The following is an 18,658-nucleotide window of genomic DNA, read 5'->3' as shown; positions in this document are numbered from 1 at the left end:
ACCGAGATCCTTAAGCTGGTCCTTGCTTTGCACCATATGCGCTTAACCCGCTGCGCTACCGCCCGACTTCCAGTTTTGCTTTTTTTTTTCTTTCCAAAAGGCACTTGCAAAATGGGAAATAGCACGTTGAATCTCAATTTAAGGATGGTCTTTTTATTCAAATAAAATTTACTAGGTGTGCCCCATGGAATGAAATATATATATGTATATATGTATTCATATATATATACATATATATATATATATAATCTTTACTTCTCACTCCAATTTGATCCCTTTTATTCTAAATTGGTCAGCTTGTCCCATGAATGTGAATAACTCTTTCCTTATTGATCCACACTGTCTCCACAGCCCCTGGTCTGAAGGACAAACTTTTGCTTCAGTGAGCCCTATCCCATCAGAAATTATTAATCAGATCTCTAAATTGATTATCCTCTCTAGAGCAAACATTTCTCTCACTTAGTATGCTAGGTGTTTTTTTTCCCTATTTAAAATAATTCCTGTAATAACAAAGACTGACCTCTTATTTTTTTTTTTAATTAGAGATAAAGAAAAATTAAGGGGGATAGGGAGAGAGATAATTGCAACACTGCTTCATCACTGGTGAAGCTCCCCCCCCCAAGTGGGGACTCCGTCCGGTATGAACCTGGGTTCTTGCCCCCAAGGTAACATGTACCTCTGTTGGATTTGCCACCACCTGGCCCTTCAGTCCTTTTTGTTCTTGAATATCTACTGAATGTAAACTCCTTTAGAGAGAAACCTTTCTACCATCACCTAGCACATTGTAGGTACTCAAAAAATATTCAAGTTTGAATTTATGCAATACACTAATTTTTCATTGAAGTATTTTTTAATTGTATTTCTTTACTATTGGATAGAGACATAGAGAAATTAAGAGGTGTTAGAGAGGAAAAGAGACAGAGACACTTATAACTCACCTTCACCACTCAGAAGCTTTCCCCCTACAGGTGGAGAAACCCTGGTTCTTGCACACTGTAGTGTGTATGCTTAGCCAGGTGCGCCACTGCCTCCCCCCCCATTGAAGTCTTTATAAAAAGGAGAGCATATTTAGTCTATGAAAGGAAGGATGACATTCATTCTATTAGTTGATTGTTAGCAAAATGTCTTTACTCCTCACCAACATCATCCACTAATTGTGCCCAAAAAGTTGAAATCAGAATACTTGCACTCCTGTATTTATTGCATCCTTATTCACAATAGCCATGTTTCTGCATCAGGTTCATTCTCTGTTTTTATTAGGTTCAAGATACTGGGAAGGCAGAATTTTCCTCATAATACTCTCAATAGATGCCTTTATCCCATAATAAAAATAAAGGAAGATACTTTTCCTATATCTGAAAATTGAGAGCAAAGTGTGTGGGCTTATTGTTTTAACGAGGTATTTGGCATTTTCAAAAATAACAAATACAGTTGATCTTTGAACAACACAAGGGTGCACTGCTTTTGTGGATATTTTTCAGTCTCTTCACTCCTCTTCAGACTACTCAGTGTGAATACAAGGAATTTGAAGACCCTTATGATGAACTACTTATGACTTTATTTTCTCCTTCAGCTGTTAGAGGTTGTACACAGGACCTTATACAAACAGTGCGCCTGTCTTTTTCTGTAGTGTAGTGGTTATCACGTTCGCCTCACAAGCAGTGTGTTTTATCTGCCACTGAACTACATCACTGATCCCCCCCAGCTTTTGATTTTTCTTAGTTTCTTTAAAAATACAGTATATAATACTTGCAACATGTTACACAAATTTATGTTGTTGGTAGGGCAACCAGTCAGTAGTAGGTTAGTAGTAGTTAAGTTTAAGGGCATTCAAAGTTGTATTGTTATTATTTGTAGTTTTCAGCTGTGCATGGGGCCAGAGCCCCTAACCACTGAGTTGCTCAAGGATCAGCTGTACTTCCAACTTAGTCATAAATAGCAATATTGCCCATAACATACTGTGTGTTCAGGAGCAGCCTGCTGCTAGATCCTTCTTAGGCAATAGCCTCTGTCTGGGTGAGGGCAGCTTCCTGATTGTGATACAGTCAGTGCCAATCATCAACATGATGATTGTAAAAAATAAAACAATATAAGTAAATGAAGAGCAATAGCTGATGTTTTAAAATTATTTTAAGGTCATACCATTATTGTAAGGGAATCAAGAAAACTATAATAGTTATTGTTGGTAAGGTGGGGGCACAGAAATTTTGTGGTGGGTGTGGTATAGAACTAATAGCCTATAACCTCATTATTTTGTAAACCACTGTTAAATCTCTAGTAAGAATTTTAAAACAAAACAAACAAAAAAAGAATCTCACTATTTTGCCCCTACCCACAAAATAACATATGAGGACTTTGGTGGGTTGTGTGACTTTCATGCACTCTGTATGAGTATGAAAATACTCCTGGAGAGGGCCTCGGTCTTGTCTGGGATAAGCCACCAGGTTCCAGATGCTACCATGATGCCAACCAGACTTCCCTGGACAGATGACCCCACCACTGTGTCCTGGAGCTCCAATTCTTCAGAGCCCTGCCCCACTAGGGAGGGAGAGAGACAGGCTGGGAGTATGGATCGACCTGTCAATGCCCATGTTCAGCAGGGAAGCAATTATAGAAGCCAGACCTTTCACCTTCTGCACCTCATAATGACCCTGGATCCATACTCCCACAGGGTTAAAGAACAAGAGAGCTATCTGGAGGGGATGCATACAGAGCTCTGGTGGTGGGAATTGTACTCCTCTTGTCCTATAGTATTGTCAGTGTTTCCATCTTATAAATAAATAAATTTAATTTAGAAAAAAGAAAGAAAATACTACTGGAGCCTGACAATTATGTAAAGCAATGTTAAATCACTGGAAAAAAAAAAGAAAGGAAGGGAGAAAGAAATGCATGTGAAAAGATAGCATGTAAAGTGGGGCAATACCAAAAAAAAAAAAAAAAAGGTCCTAAGTTGAGACATGCTACAGAAGAGAGGACATGAGCAGAGGGCACATGTAGGAGGAAGACTACAGGTGGTATTTGCAGTGCCTGGGCTAGAGAGTTGTAGAAGATATTTGATATTTTGAAAAAGTGTCAATGTTTTGTGCAAAATACACAGACTCTCGTATGCATGCCAGCTAAAACATGGTACATATACAAACTATACGAAACCATGTATACACACAAGTGCATGCACTGTTTTTTTTTAAAATAAATGGAATAAATGTATTTATTTTACTTTTTAGTTATCGTAGGAATTCTTCCATGTTTCCACCCCAACAATGGATCTTTAGACTATCCCATTTGGAACTTAGTCACAACATTGCACTGAGTAGGTGAGAACATTTAAACTTAAGACTCAATACTACTAAAATGTAAAACAATAAGATAATAAATATAACAGCTAGAAACCCAGTAATCTGATTTATAAGGCCAAAATCGACCCAGGTTAGTAGTCTGATTCATTTTACTTTCAAGTAGTCATCTAATCCATTTTTTTATCTGATGGCCTCTTGCAAAGATACTTAGCAACAGAATGTTCTCTCTGTGTCTGTGCTTACAGAAATGTTCCCTTACCTCTCCTCTGTGACTTCTACAGGATGATTATGTCCGAATACAGTATACAGAGCCTTACATCAGTACCAATGATAAACTCATTTAGAGGGAGGGGAAGCAAAGTTTTTATTTCCTAACATGGAACAATCACCAACTAAAATGTTCCATTTGATTTTGTAATCCTGTCATTTTTTGAGTACTTACAGGACTATTGTGTGTAAAAGCTGTGACTTGTTCTCTGCAGAACAAAAACCAATGATTAGAACACATAAGTACTTATTAACAAATGCTTATTAACTTACTAACAATATAGCAATAACAATATAGCAAGAGGTTCTCTCAGTAAGTTATTCTTAAACCTGACCCAGAAACCTTCTGGGTTACCCAAAAGCTTCCTCCAGGGTTGATAGTGGTTAGGTAGAACTGACTGGCACAAAGACTGTTTTGTGTTGTTCCTGATGGAGATGACCAGTAGCAATGGAGAGAGGGATTTATTCAAGGTCTAGGCCCATCATGTCTGTGTGGGAATCCCAGGACTCCCTGACCCCAACTGATGTGGGTGGCCTGATAGTGACTAAAGAGTCATTGTTAAAGTATTCCAGTCTCTTGTCTTTATTCAGCTTTTGCAGTCCTTGCTTGTTGTTGCGGCGGTCTGGTGTCGGGCTGCACCACGGAGAAGAGAGCGGACGTCCAGAGCAAAGGGGTACACAAATCTTTATTATAGGATGGGGGGGAGGTTTGGTTCAGACCACGTGGAGCCAGCCGGCAATGGCCGATCACGGGGGGAGAGCAGGGAGCGAGGCCTCAGAGAGGGAGAGCTGAGAGCCCAGAGAGAGAGAGGGGAGGGGTGAGGGGGCTTTTTATTGGGCGACAACCAGGGGTGACGTGTAGGGCCAGGATTGGTTGAAAGGGGGCACTCTAGGATTTAGCGGGGCATAGAAAAACCTGGGGGCGGAGACTGCATCAGAATAACTCCTCAGCAACATCTCCTCCTATCCCTTTATATCTAAATGGACACAGTAAAGAAAAATGGAATGGAGCAGGCTTAAATGTTTTAGAGGAATGCCATGAACCCCGCCCCTGCCCCTGCCGTCCTGGTTTCAGCTCCGCCTGCAGCTTCTGCGTTTCTGAACCCCGCCCCTGCCCCTGCCATTCCGGTTTCAGCTCCGCCTGCAGCTTCCGTTTTCCTGACCCCGCCCCCGGCCCCTGCCGTCCCGGTTTCAGCTCCGCCCCCGGCCCCTGCCACCGAGGTTTCAGCTCCGCCTGCAGCTTCTGCGTTCCTGAACCCCGCCCCTGCCCCTGCCATTCCGGTTTCAGCTCCGCCTGCACTTCTGTTTTCCTGACCCCGCCCCCGGCCCCTGCTGCCGCGGTTTCAGCTCTGCCTGAGGCTTCCTCATCCCTGACCCCGCCCCCTGCTGATACGTCACCATTAAGGGACCTAGTGGCTGAGATACGAGAGCTAAAGGATATTTTTTCAGCATTTATGGATTTTAAACCATGTGCAGTCCACCCTGGGAGCTCCGTCCCCGTAGATATGCGTTTAGTCTCCCCTGCAGCCACTACAGCAGTTTCTACTGAACTTTCCACTTCTGTAGCTCCCTCTCCCGCGCCATCAGACCAAATCCACACATTCCCGGTAAACTTGGCCCCTTCTAAACAAAACCCTCAGCCGTGGCAGCCATATTCCTCTAAACAACTTGGAACACTCAGACAAGCAGTCAGGGAGGATGGAATGCATTCTCCATGGACCAAGTCCGTCTTGAGAAGCTTTTACCAGCATTTAAATACACCACAAGACTGGAAAGATCTGGCTCGTGCTGCACTCCCAGACCCACTCAATCTTCAGTGGCAGGCGTGTTTCCGCGATGAGTGCTCTAGGCAATCGCAGGAAAATAGTAACAAACAGGTAGAATGGAATTCTGATGCTTTGTTTGGAGCAGGAGCTTATGAATCTGGAGCTCAGCAGGCAGAAGCCATGTTTCCAACCGGTTATTTTGAACAGGTACGCATCTGTGCAACACAAGCATGGGAAAGGGTGACCACACCTGATGTAGATCCATCAGCTCCCATTAACTCTTTTCACCAAGGCTCTGATGAGTCATTGGCGAGCTTCATCTCAAGGGTGAAGAGAAGCTTAGAGAGAAAGGTTTATAATCCTGACGTCCGCAAACTACTCCTGCGCTGTATTGTCTGGTAAGGCATGACACCACAATTCCGTCAGGTATGCCTTAATCTTAAACATCTACACCCAGATAATTGGATTCTAGCGACACAGGAACTTACATCAGGCAATTATGGGGCACCCGCTATGACGCAGGTCTATGCAGTTGCCCCACGTAAGCAAAACGGGGCCTGCTTTCAGTGCGGTCGCCAAGGACATTGGCGTAACCAATGTCCTGATAAGTTGTGACCACGCCTCCAGTCAGGGAAACCACGCCTTCAGCCAGAGCAACCCCGCTTTCAGTCTGGGAGCCAGAGACCACGTACTGTTTGTCCAAAATGTCATAAGGGGTTTCATTGGAAGAGAGATTGCTGGTCCCAATTTCATAAAGATGGTTCGCCCCTGAATGGTACAAATTCGGGGCCTGAGATTTTGTGGACCACTCCTGTTTTAGAACAAGGTCACCCTTCTATGACAGTAAAGATTGGCAATATTCCTTTTAAATTTTTGATTGACACGGGGGCAGCAAAGACGATTTTAAGGCAAGAAGAGGTTCCCCAAGATTGGGAACTCATCCCTGGACCCAGTTTACATGGAATAGGAGGGATGACGAGAGCATTTTGCACACGAGACTCGCTTATGTGGGAAGACCCAGAAGGTTCTACCGGACACTTCCGCCCTTTGGTAGCTAATATTAGCACCAACTTACTGGGCAGGGATTTTCTGGAATGTCTTAATGTTAGGATATCCACAGACGCCTCTGCAGAGTGTAAAACTCATTCCCGTGATACCAGGTCTATTCAGCACCCCCAATACTAAATGCCACTGTTCGTAGCCAAACACCCCGCTTAAGCTGGCTTTCTAATGAGCCTGTCTGGGTGGAACAGTGGCCTTTACCTAGGGATAAGCTAAAAATTTTAAAAGAGCTCGTCCGAGAGCAGTTGTCCTTGGGACACATTCGTCATTCTCGAAGCCCATGGAATACTCCTGTCTTTGTGATTAAAAAGCGCTCAGGAAAATGGCGCCTCCTTCAAGATCTCCGTGCAGTAAATAAAACCATGCAGGTCTGGGGCTCCCCCCAAAGGGGTTTGCCTCTTGCTTCTGCAATTCCCACGGGAATTCCAATCATAGCTATTGATATACAAGATTGTTTTTTCTCTATCCCCTTGCATCCGCGAGATTGTAAACGTTTTGCCTTCTCTGTTCTGTCTATTAATAATGCCAGCCCTGCTGATAGATTTGAATGGGTGGTGCTGCCCCAGGGTATGGCCAATAGTCCTACAATTTGTCAGGAGGCTGTTAAATCTGCCCTTGTCCCATATATTCATAAGGGCCTTAATATTTTTCATTATACAGATGATATTTTAATATGGGGAAAATCAGATACAGATCTCTATGCCTTACGTGATTTTCTCATTCCTGCATTAAAGAAAAGCGGCCTTAATGTAGCCCCTGAGAAGATACAGCTAATCCCTCCAATATCCTTCCTAGGTTCAGAGATTTCTCTAATGCAAATTCGTCCCTTAAAACCTAATGTTACCTTCCCTTCTAACCTTACTCTTGCTTCTTTACAAAGTTTTCTAGGAAATTTAAATTGGCTTAGGCAGTATCTCTATCTGCCCACAAGCTGCCTCCAACCACTGTTTGACCTGTTGAAAGGAAACAAACAGCCCTCTTCAAAACGTAAGTTAACTCCTGAGGCCTCCTTGGCACTGGAAAGGGTTAACCAGGCCCTCCAGGACATGCACCTTGTTCGTTTCTCCCCCTCCTCTCCGGTAAACCTTCTAATCTTCAACTCCACCCCCACAGTAGTAGGGGCACTGTGGCAAGACCATGGGGTTCTCGAATGGCTTCACACGCCAGTAGGAGGAGCTCCAAGACTCCTCACTGAGATAGATGCGTTAGCATTCATGGTTCGCCAAGGGAGAAATAGGTCTGTGCAGGTCTTAGGGAAAGAACCGGATTTAATCATTCTGCCCTTTTCTCTCACAGATACAGAGTGGCTTATACGCCATCATTCCCGCTTTGCCATAAGCTTCATGGGGTTTCCAGGACAAATAGATAACCATTTTCCTTCTAATAAATTGATAGCTTCTTTACCTCTTCTGCCTCTACTAGCACTTAAACTTTTCTCTCGGGATCCCATTCCCTCTGCTCCTACAATCTTTACTGATGGCGGAAAAAGGGGAGCTGCTGCCCTTATATATTACCCAGACAAACAATCTCCTAAACCTCTCTTTACTGAGCTTCCTGAGAATTCCCCTCAGTACAAAGAACTTTATGCTGTTTTTCTTGCACTAAAAACTGTACCAGAATCCTTCAACCTTTTTTCTGACAGTGTGTATACTGTTAACTTACTTCCATGGCTTGCTCATTCGTATGTGAAAATTGATGACAACCCACTTTCCCCTCTCTTGATTCAAATCGCCTCTATGCTCTGTTCTCGAACCCAACCACTGTATATTCAACACCTTCGTTCCCACAGCCCTCTTCCTGGTTCCCTGTCCGAAGGGAATGCCGCAGTTGACCGCCTTGCCTCCACAGGAACTTTCCCAGTCTCTGTCTCTGATCCTGCTAATTTTCACTCTCTAACCCATGTTAATCTTAAAGGCCTTCAAGCTCGATTCCCTGATGTTCCTGTATCACAGTTAAAACATATCCTCGCTACATGCTCTTCTTGTGCAAGTCTCATAAAGACACCTGCTATCCAGACCCTTGGGGTTAACCCCCGAGGTTTAAAAGCTAATGCTATTTGGCAAATTGATGTCACCCACATACCAAACTTTGGCAAACAAAAATACGTGTTTGTCTCAATTAATACCTTTTCTAAATTTATATGGGCTACAGCTCAGACAGGAGAAAGTGCTAAAAAGCTTGTAAGCCATATGCTCTCTTGTTTTGCCGTTATGGGGGTCCCATTATTTTTGAAAACAGACAATACACCTATGTTTACAAGCAAACAATTTAAAGATTTTTGTTCCCTCTGGAATATTACTCATACCACGGGCATTCCCTACAATCCACAGGGACAAGGCATTGTCGAGAGGGCCCATCAAACTCTGAAGGCTCAACTAAATAAAGATAAAGGAGGAACATATCCCCCCAATATCCAGCTAGCAAAAGCCTTAACTACGTTAAATCTCTTTAATATTTACAATAACTCGGCCTTACCCCCTATTATTCTTCACTGGCAAACACTATCTACCCTCCCATCTATTAAGGTCAAATGGAGAGACCCACTCGATAAAGTTTGGAAAGGGCCTGACCCATTATTGACCATGGGAAGGGGTTTCGCATGCATTTTCCCTCAAAATTTCTCTAAACCTGTCTGGGTTCCTGCCCGCCATGTCCGACAATACCCGCAGGATGGCGCTGTTATTCCTGAAGAACAAGAAATACTACAAGAGGACCAGATGCAGGATACATCCCAGGACCCGTAATACGACATGGCAGAACCTGCAAAATCTGGCTCACAGAGACCTCTCTCCTACCCTTTCCCTGTATGTCTTATGTTATAACTGGCCAGTTGTTTTTGTGAGTGAGTGTGTTAAATGACAAAAAAATTTTTTTTTGCATGACCCATCTGCTTGGAGTACTCTAAAAGGTAATTGGCTTTATATAAAAATGCTGGACGCAGCCAAAGTTTCTGGAGACGTCCAGAAACATTCCAAAATTTTTTTTCTTTCTCCCTCTTTTGAATTTTATATATAGTTTTGGTATATATGTAAGTGTTTAGTCTTAAACTGTGTGACTAATGACAGATTTAAATTTGTTTTTAAATAATGTGTTTTTATAACAAAAGTTCTTTTTCCTCCAGTTTGTTATAACTAAATGTTTATGGGTATGTCTCAAGTTTGGTAACACTAACTTAATGGTCAGAAGTGTAACCCTACAGCTACACTTTTACCAGACAAGGTAAAAATTAATTGTTAAGGTAACTTACTATTTAGGTAAAAGTCTAAATGTTCAACGTGACTATTCATTCCCAAAACTAAACTATATAAATTTTATATACAGGACACCTTTGAAGGGCCCCCAAAGGTGCCCTGTAAACTATCTTGTGGAAATTAATCCACAACAGATCTGGCATCAATCTGGCACTGTTAACGTTAAAATCATTGTCACGAATATGCATTAACTCTCTAAGCAATTTGAGTCTGTTTAAAATACATATTTTAGCTAAAATTGGTCTCAAGATCCTGCGGTAGAGGCTGCTACAGGAGGTCACATTAGATGACCTTTAAATATCCTGAATAAAGAAATACAGCTTCCCTGCCCAGCCGTTGTCTCTGCATCTCTGTTACCCGCCCGTGAAGCTAGCCCGGCCAGCAAGAGCCTTCCGAATTTTAACAACACTTGCTTTCATAAGTTAGCTTTGGGATAACTGAGGGAAGTATAACAGGAAGTAGGTGAGGTGGGAATTGTGTGGAGTTTTGCCCCTCTTATCCTATGGTTTCTGTCAGTGTTTTCTGTTTATAAATAAAAAATAAAGACTTTTACACATACTGGAAAAAATACTATTTTATAGTGATCTTAAATTTTGTAGTAAAATACACAGCATAAAGCTTACCATCTTCACAATTTTAAAGTATACATTTCAGTGGTATTAAATACATTCACATTAGTATGCAACCATACCTATAAGCCATTACATTAAACAGTAACTCTCCATTCTTTCATCCCATTCTACTTTCTATCTTTGATTTTGATTAAGTACCTCAAATAAGTAGAGTTACATAATAATTCATCTTAGTGTTACTGGCTTATTTTCATTTAGCTTAATATCCTTAATGTCATCCATATTGTGCTATATTGCAAGCTTTTCTTCCATTTCAAGGCTAAATAATATTCTGTTGCATATATATATATATATATATATATATATGCAACAGAATATTATTTATATATATATATATATATATATGTGCCATATTATCCAGCCATCCTTTATCCATCCTTTAACAGATACTAGGATTACTTCTGCATTTTAGCTATTGTAAATAATGCTGTTATACACATGGGTGTGTAAATATCTCTTTGAGGCCCTGCTTTAGTTTAATTTTCTTATGTAATCTACCACAGTATTCCTGAGGTACTCCTTTGCTAACTGATTTTGTGTCTGGCATCTGTTTTTCAGAATATATGCTGTGTGTAGGAAAAAATTAAAGATAGTCCATATTGGTTGGCACTTAAATTACTATAGCTCATAAATAAAAATAAGCCAAGGAAATAACTCAGTACTTAAATGCTGAGGTGTGATCCCTAATGCTGCCTGTTCCTGAAGCAATAAACTAAGAGTCAAAATAGAGACGGTGGGTGGATTCTCTTGCCCCTCCCTCCATGTTTTTAAGTATGACATTTTCACATAGTAATTTTCTTTTCTTAGAGACTGCCATGCTATGGAAAAGGATGTGATTCTCAGAAGAATCCCATGTAAGAAGAATGAGTCCAAATGTGCCACTGCTGAATGATTACAAGCAGGACTTCTTTTTGAAGCGCTTTCCACAGACTATTCTTGGAGGCCCTCGATTCAAATTAGGCTATCGTGCCCCTTCTTACATATATGCTAATCAGATTATCCTTTTTCTGATGCCATGGATTTGGGGTGGAATAGGAACACTTTTGTACCAATTTGGCATCCTGGAAGACTATTACACAGCGGCACTTTCAGGCGGACTAATGCTTTTCACAGCATTTATCATCCAGTGCACAAGTTTACATGCAAGAAACAAGTCAGTGACAGTAGAAAGAATGCTCGCCACAGATATCTTAGCAGAGGAAGATGAACATGAATTTACAAGTTGTGCTGGTACTGAGACTATTAAATTTCTAATTCCTGGCAAGAAATACATAGCCAATACAGTTTTTCATTCTTTTCTTGCTGGGCTAATGTGTGGTCTTGGGACATGGTATCTGCTTCCAAACAGGATAACCCTGCTATATGGCAGTCTAGGAGGCACTGTTCTACTGTTTATCTTTGGCTGGATAACATTATGTATAGGAGAGTATTCATTAATTGTTAACACAGCTACCGAGACTGCAACCTTCCAACCCCAGGATACTTATGAAATAACTCCTCTAATGAGACCTCTTTATATTTTTTTCTTTGTTTCTGTAGATCTTGCACACAGGTAATAATGCTCAAATATAATTTGCAATATGCTAAGCTTACATAGTGATAGATTTTTCTTAGTATTAAAAAAGAATCTGAATGAAACTCATGATTAATCTCTTAGGATTAGTCTCTGATAAGCACTCATACTAAAACAGTACATTTATTGAAGAAGAGTAAATGAAAATAAGAGAAATAGAAAAAAAATTCAATCCTCTTGTTTCACTTTTAAAATGGAGTTGTGAAATCAATAAGAAAGTCTGACCTTGGGAGTCGGGTGGTAGCACAGTGGGTTAAGCGCACGTGGCATGAAGCGCAAGGACCAGCTTAAGGATCCCAGTTTGAGCTTCCGGCTCCCCTGTGGGGTTGCTTCTCAGGTGGTGAAGCAGGTCTGCAGGTGTCTTATCTTTCTCTCTCCTTCTCTGTCTTCCCCTCCTCTCTCCATTTCTCTCTGTTCTATCTAACAACGATGACATCAATAACAACAACAATAATAACAACAACAAAGGGGAAAATAAATAAATACATAAATATTAAAAAAAGAAGAAAGTCTGACCAGAAGCCAACAGGATAGCTCACTTGGGTAGTGTGCTTGTTTTGTACTGGGTACAACCCATTTTCAAAACTAGCGAATACTGCACTGAAGTAAACTTCTATATTATGGCATCTTTCTGTCTCTATGTTTATCTCTTATCTGAAAACGCCAGCCTAGAATGATGAAAAAAAAAAAAAAAGACCGAATGAAAGCCAGCCAGCTAGCCAGTCAGCCAGACTAAAACCTATAAAAAGAGATAAAATGTCCTCGTGTGGGGAGAGGGGTGAAAAATTACTTATGCAAGTTAATACAGATTGAGTAGAATTAAAATGAATAGAGTAACTGATTTATAATTTTGTCATAGTAACTATATAGAAGGAATAGAATGTACCTTTAACCAGTTCACTACAGAAGAAAGAAAACAAATTTGTTTATAAATGTGATCCCTTTTGCTAGCCTTTTCTAAATTTGACTTTTCTTTCTCTGTTCCTGTCTATTGCAACTTTCTCTTTCCCTGGTTAGTGCTTAGCTAGAAATGTACAAACATGTTATGGACTGAATGTATCCCTCCAGAACTGATACAATTAAAATTCTAACCTCCAGTGTAATAGTGTTTGTTAATGATGTCCTAGATACATTACTACTATTTACTCACTTTGTACTGTAGTACAGTTAAATGTCTGATTTTAAACATTAGCAGTAAAATTGAGTTCAAGTGCATTTGTATAAATTTTTCCCCTTTTAAAAGATTTACATTTGGGGGCCGGGTGGTGGCACACCTGGTTGAGTGTACATGTTACAATGTGCAAGGACTTGGTTTCGAGCCCCCAGTCCCCACCTGCAGGGGGAAAGCTTCACAAGTGGCGAAGCAGTGCTGCAGGTGTCTCTCTGTCTCTCACCCTCTCTAGTCCTCTCGATTTCTGACTGTCTCTATCCAATCAGTAAATAAAGATAATAAAAAAAAAGATTTACATTTATAAGATCATTGTGTTAATGGGCTGGACTGTCACACAGCTGTTAAATCGCACAGGTTACCATGAGCAATGATATGGGTTCAATCCCCTGGTCCCCACCTACATGGGGGAAACTTCATGAATAGTGGAACAGCCTGCTGGTTGGGCGGTCTCTCTCTCTCCTTTTCTATCTCTCCCTGTCTTGCTCTATTTCTTTCTCTCTTTGATAAAAAATATAAAATGACATTAAAGAAAAGATTTTTAATACAGATTTTTAGTTACTGTTAACATGTATTTCTGACTTTAGAAATTAAATACCTGTGACAACATATCTGCTTTTAAGATGATCCCCTAACTTCTTTAAAATTTCTGTGTCTCTGAGAGTTAATTTATAATTTAATTCTCTGATTTCTCTAATACTCTTTTCTAAATGAATGAGCATAAAGACTTTTGTCTACTACATCCTAATTGGATGTAATATACACTTTTAATGCTTACAGTTTGATATTTACAGTTTTTCTTTTAAATTATAACTCAAAGATAATGGTAGCCTCCAAATCTAATTTTAAAGAGAATAATATACTTCACTGCAGAAAAGTTATCTCCCATTTCTGTTTGAGAAAATGTTAGTGTGGGGTCGGTGAGGGAGTGTGGATGATGGCGCACCTGGTTAAGCACACACTTTACGATGCGCAAGGACCTGGGTTCAACCCCCTGACACCCACCTGCAGTAGGTAAACTTCACAAGTGGTGTAGTAAGGCTGTAGGTGTCTCTCTCCCTCTTCTCCCCCTCCACTCTCAATTCCTCTCGCTATCCAATAATAAGTGAATAAAAACATTAAAAAATAAAATATTAGCTTGCAATAAATAAAAATTAAGATGGCCTTTATACAACATGTGCAATAGTGCAGCTGACTAATGTCTGAAATGTTACACACTATTCATATCTGAATCATCAGATATATCAGATTGTGTCAGTTTTATTTCAGAGAATGAAGATGTATGTCCAACAATTAGTTTCTTTCATTCTTTAGTTCGCTAAGTATAGTTATATATTAATAATTTTAAATGATTTTCTCTTGTGTGTTTTTATCAGACAAGTATTATACCTACGATGCCTGTTAGTTCATAGGCTCTTGTAATGAGTGATACATATTTAGGTCATCTTAAAGAATTATATCATTACTATAAAGGACATCCTTTTTTATGAATGTGTGGATGTCAGTGGGTGTGAGAATTTGAAATATTTTTATAATTGTTAGATTCAAATCAACATATTTTTCTTGAGAGCTTGGATTTTTTTTTCCCTAAAAAAAATTGGTCACAGATATCAGCAACAATAGAAATTAAGCATGTTCTATATACAAGACATAACCACAGTAGTCATCATTTAGGGCCTGAGTTGCACACACTGCAGAATAGTTTCAATATTTCATTTCTTCAGTTATGTATAGTCATGTTTGTTTGTTTATGCTATCCTGTTTAAAAATATTTTTCTCTGCTATTGTTTGTTGTTTAAGAACGAAAAGATTTTGGAGTAAGTTAAATCTAGATAAAATGTTTCCTAAATATACATTATTCTTCTATAAGTCAGCTTTGAAAATGTTGACCAGGAAAAAAAAAAGTATGTTGTGGTTGATTTTCTTGTTCCTTCAGTGTTTTCTTTTTAGAATGAGATGACATTAAATCCACACTCTAGAAAGTGCTGTCATTTCATTTGGCACCACATTGTTAATTGGTGTTAATTTTCTGCATTCTGAGACCCTGCTTTGGCTGGCACTGCCCTGGTATCTATGTGAGCAAACACAATGTGTGAATGTAATAATATCCATGGTAGTAACATATTTGTTTCTGGACTGTTAATGTATACTTAAGTGGATTCTTACTATAGAAGTTGCCTTTCTTCTTGCCTTTTATTCTTACTAGCTCATTTATTCAAGTTTGAGTACTAAGTATTTTGTTTTAAAAGTCATCTTTGGAACCCTTCAAATACTACGAAGCTTCTTCTTTTTAAATATTTTTAATTATTTTTATTTATTGGATAGAGACAGCCAGAAATCAAGAGGGAAGGGGTGATAGAGATGGAGAGAGACACAGAGATACCTGCAATACTGCTTCACCACTTGCAAAGCTTTCTCCCTGCAGGTGGGGGCCAGGAGCTTGAACCTAGGTCCTTGTGCATTGTGGTATGTGCACTCAACCTGGTGCGCTGCTGCCCAGCCCTGAAGCTGTTGTTTTCTACACAAGGTGTTTGGTTGCCTTACACTAAAAAATTAGCAACATACTTAATAATGTTCCTTCTATACTCTGCTTTTAACCTTTTATTTAATTTGAAGATTTTCTTAAATTATTTGGAATTAACCAGTGGTATTTTATTTAACTGGAAAGTACTCTGCAAAGCACCAGTTTCGTATTTTTCAGTGATAAAGAGATGGTATTGTACAAATTTGTATTCTAAGGTCCAGGTGATGGTGTACATGTTATAATAGTGCACAAGGACCCAGGTTCAAGCACCTGGCCCCTTGCTACCTGCAAGAGTGAAGCTTTCTCCCCCATCAATTTATCTGTTTCTATCCAATAATATATAAAATTAAACCTTTAAAAGTCTTTTATCCCCACTTTTATTGGACAGGACAGAGAAATTTAGAGGGGAGAGGAAGAGAGAGGGAGAAAGACACCGGAAGACCTGCTTCACCATGTGTGAAGTGACCCACCTGCAGGTGGGGAGTTGAAGGCTCAAACCCGGATCCTTGCGCGGGAGCTTGCACTTCGTACTATATGCACTTAACTCGGTGCGCCATTGCCTGCCCCCCCCCCAAAAGTTTTTAAACAATTGCATTCTAACGTCCATGTCACTGCTTATACAAACTAAAAAACAGTATTATAACTGCTACTTAACTCCTCAGGTTAACCCAGAGACACTCTTATTTAATCTCTTACTCCTGGGTCCTAGAATTTGAAGCCGGTGGAACTAATATCAAAAGTTGGCAAAATTAGTTCTACCGACTTCAAATTCTAGGATATAGGAGTTAAGCGATTACAGAAAAGAGTAAGAGAAAAAAAATATTTTCATTCTGCTAGATGCTAATATATGAGCAGTAGGAAAGCTTTGACTTTCTTAGTTACTTGTAATATTATACTTAAACATCTTAAACTGTAAATAATTACTGGTAGAATTTCTGCCATTATAGTTTACATTTGAGGGTGAAAGAAATTCAATTTTATTTGTTAAATATATTATTCCTTCTATATTTGAATCCACATAATCTTAAAATGCTATTTTTACACAAATAAGTAGGGCTAGTTGCTGACTTAGGGAAAAGACACTCATGACAATTTATATAATCAGTTTATGTCCTTTTTGTGTTGGAATAGGAATTTTCGATAAATGTTGTTTATTGGCTTGAGGCATGTTATTTTCTTCTGGACAGATCTTCATATATACTTTGATATTTGCATGTGCACGTACACATGCACACATACAGTTTTGCTTTTGTTTTTCTCCAGAGCTGTATTGAACCTGGGATTTCAGAGACTCTGGCTTGAAAGTAATTTGCATAACCAATGTGCTAGCTCCCTATCCCAATGTTATGTTGTATCATTTAAATGTGTTTTTTTTTTACAGGTTTATGGTAAATATACAAGCTCTAGGACATATGAATCAAATTTTACACATCTTATTTATATGTTTACCTTTTCTGTGGGCACTTGGTACTCTGCCCCCTCCAGATGCACTTTTTTTATGGGCAATGGAACAGGTTTTAGAGTTTGGCCTTGGAGGATCATCCATGTCAACCCACCTACGGTAATCATTCTAAATACTAAAGTTGTAAGTAACTGCTTCAAGACATATTTTTTGTTCATTTGCTTCAAGCAATAATTTTTTCTTTCCTCTTCAGGTTATTAATAATGTTCATCGTTTCTGCTGGAACAGTTATAATATCATATTTTATTCCGAACACTGTTGGTGTGGTTCTTTTCATGACTGGACTTGGATTCTTACTGAGTCTTAACCTAAGTGAGATGGTTTTTTCCTTCAAATGTAGAATTGAAACCAAATCCAAGGCTTTACCCAGTGGTTCAGATAAACAGTTTATTTGGAAAAGATGCTTTTTCTACATCATTGTACTAGTCTTGGCTCTCTTAGAAACTGGTTTGTTGCATCACTTTGCTGGTTTCTCACAGATTTGCAAAACCAGTCCTCAAGCAATCGTTGGCTACTTATTGACAATACTACTTATAGCACTATGGATACTTAGAGAAATTCAAAGTGTCTATATTTTTGGAGTTTTCCGAAACCCTTTCTATGCAAAGGATGTACAAACTGTGACTTTATTCTTGGAGAAGCAAACAGGACTAATGAGGATTGGTGTTGTCAGATGGATTTTGCTAGATCTAGGTAAGAAGAAGATAATACTAAAGAAAACCCATATTTGTGTGTTACTGTCTATATATATATTTTTTTTCTTGTCATCACTGGGGCTTCACTGCTCCAGACCAATTTTTTTTCCTTCAGATAAATAGAAAACAGAAAGACACCACAGCACTGAAGCTTCCTTTAGTGCAGTGGGTTGCTGGGCTCAAACCTGGGTGGTGTACATGACAAAGCAAGCACACTAACCAATTCAGCTATCTTGCTAGGCAATCTGCATATTATTTAAATGAGCTCATATTGGCCAAAATGAGTGTGGCAGGAGGAGTTACTTTGCCATAGTTAAATTTGTCTCTTTTGTTGTTGTAGTGTCACCTTTTGCTATGATAGCATTTCTTTCATTGGATAGTTCCTTACAAGAGCTTCACTCTGTGTCCATCTCAGTTGGATTCACAAGAGCTTTTAGAATGGTAATTCTTATGTGCACTTAATAGCATTTTCTTTTACTATATTTAATTGTAATTTGTTTAGGTGACCAAATTCTACCTGTTAAAGTAGATATTTTGTATATTATAGGTGTGGCAGAATACAGAAAATGCTTTGTTGGAGACGGTCATTGTGTCAGCACTGCACTTGCTTTCTAATGCTGATGTGTGGTGGAACAAAAACTTGGATACAGGGATCAGACTGTTACTGGTAAAAGTATTTTTAATATGTTCATTGAGATATAGCTAATGTATCATAAAATTGATATTTGGTTTGCTTCCACCTTTGACTGTTATAAAAATAATGCTGCTATGAACACTTTGTGGGTCTATTTTAGTATGCTTCAGCTTTCTCTAATTTAATTTCTTTTAAAATATATTTTGAATTATTAAATAGAAACAGTAGGGAAGTTGGAGATAGAGAAGGAGAATTGCTTCACCACTCAGAAGCTTTCTCCTTACAGGTGGGGACTGGGGCTTGAACTTGAGTCCTTTCTCACTGTGAT

The 18,658-nt window shown here is 39.4% G+C and overlaps 1 protein-coding gene across 3 annotated transcripts in view; it reads left to right on the top strand.

Moving 5' to 3' along the window:
• The window catches only part of PCNX4 (pecanex 4), a 38,803-nt gene that overhangs the window by 898 nt on the left and 19,247 nt on the right, over positions 1–18,658 (top strand). Inside the window, exons 2-6 of one of the 3 annotated variants that reach the window (XM_007519262.3) lie at positions 11,082–11,826; positions 16,921–17,100; positions 17,195–17,694; positions 18,037–18,137; positions 18,244–18,363. In XM_007519262.3, coding sequence (XP_007519324.1) covers positions 11,138–11,826; positions 16,921–17,100; positions 17,195–17,694; positions 18,037–18,137; positions 18,244–18,363 — 1,590 coding nt within the window. In that variant the 5' untranslated portion in view covers positions 11,082–11,137. Of the gene's footprint in view, positions 1–11,081; positions 11,827–16,920; positions 17,101–17,194; positions 17,695–18,036; positions 18,138–18,243; positions 18,364–18,658 lie in introns of those variants that run through there. The other 2 variants (XM_060174871.1, XM_060174870.1) reach the window with 2 other exon arrangements.

The sequence above is a fragment of the Erinaceus europaeus genome, chromosome 16, assembly GCF_950295315.1.
Source record: "Erinaceus europaeus chromosome 16, mEriEur2.1, whole genome shotgun sequence".
In the NCBI taxonomy this organism is placed as follows: domain Eukaryota; kingdom Metazoa; phylum Chordata; class Mammalia; order Eulipotyphla; family Erinaceidae; genus Erinaceus; species Erinaceus europaeus.
The sequence above is the reverse complement of the archived record's forward strand: the minus strand, read 5'-3'. Positions and strand labels throughout refer to the sequence as shown.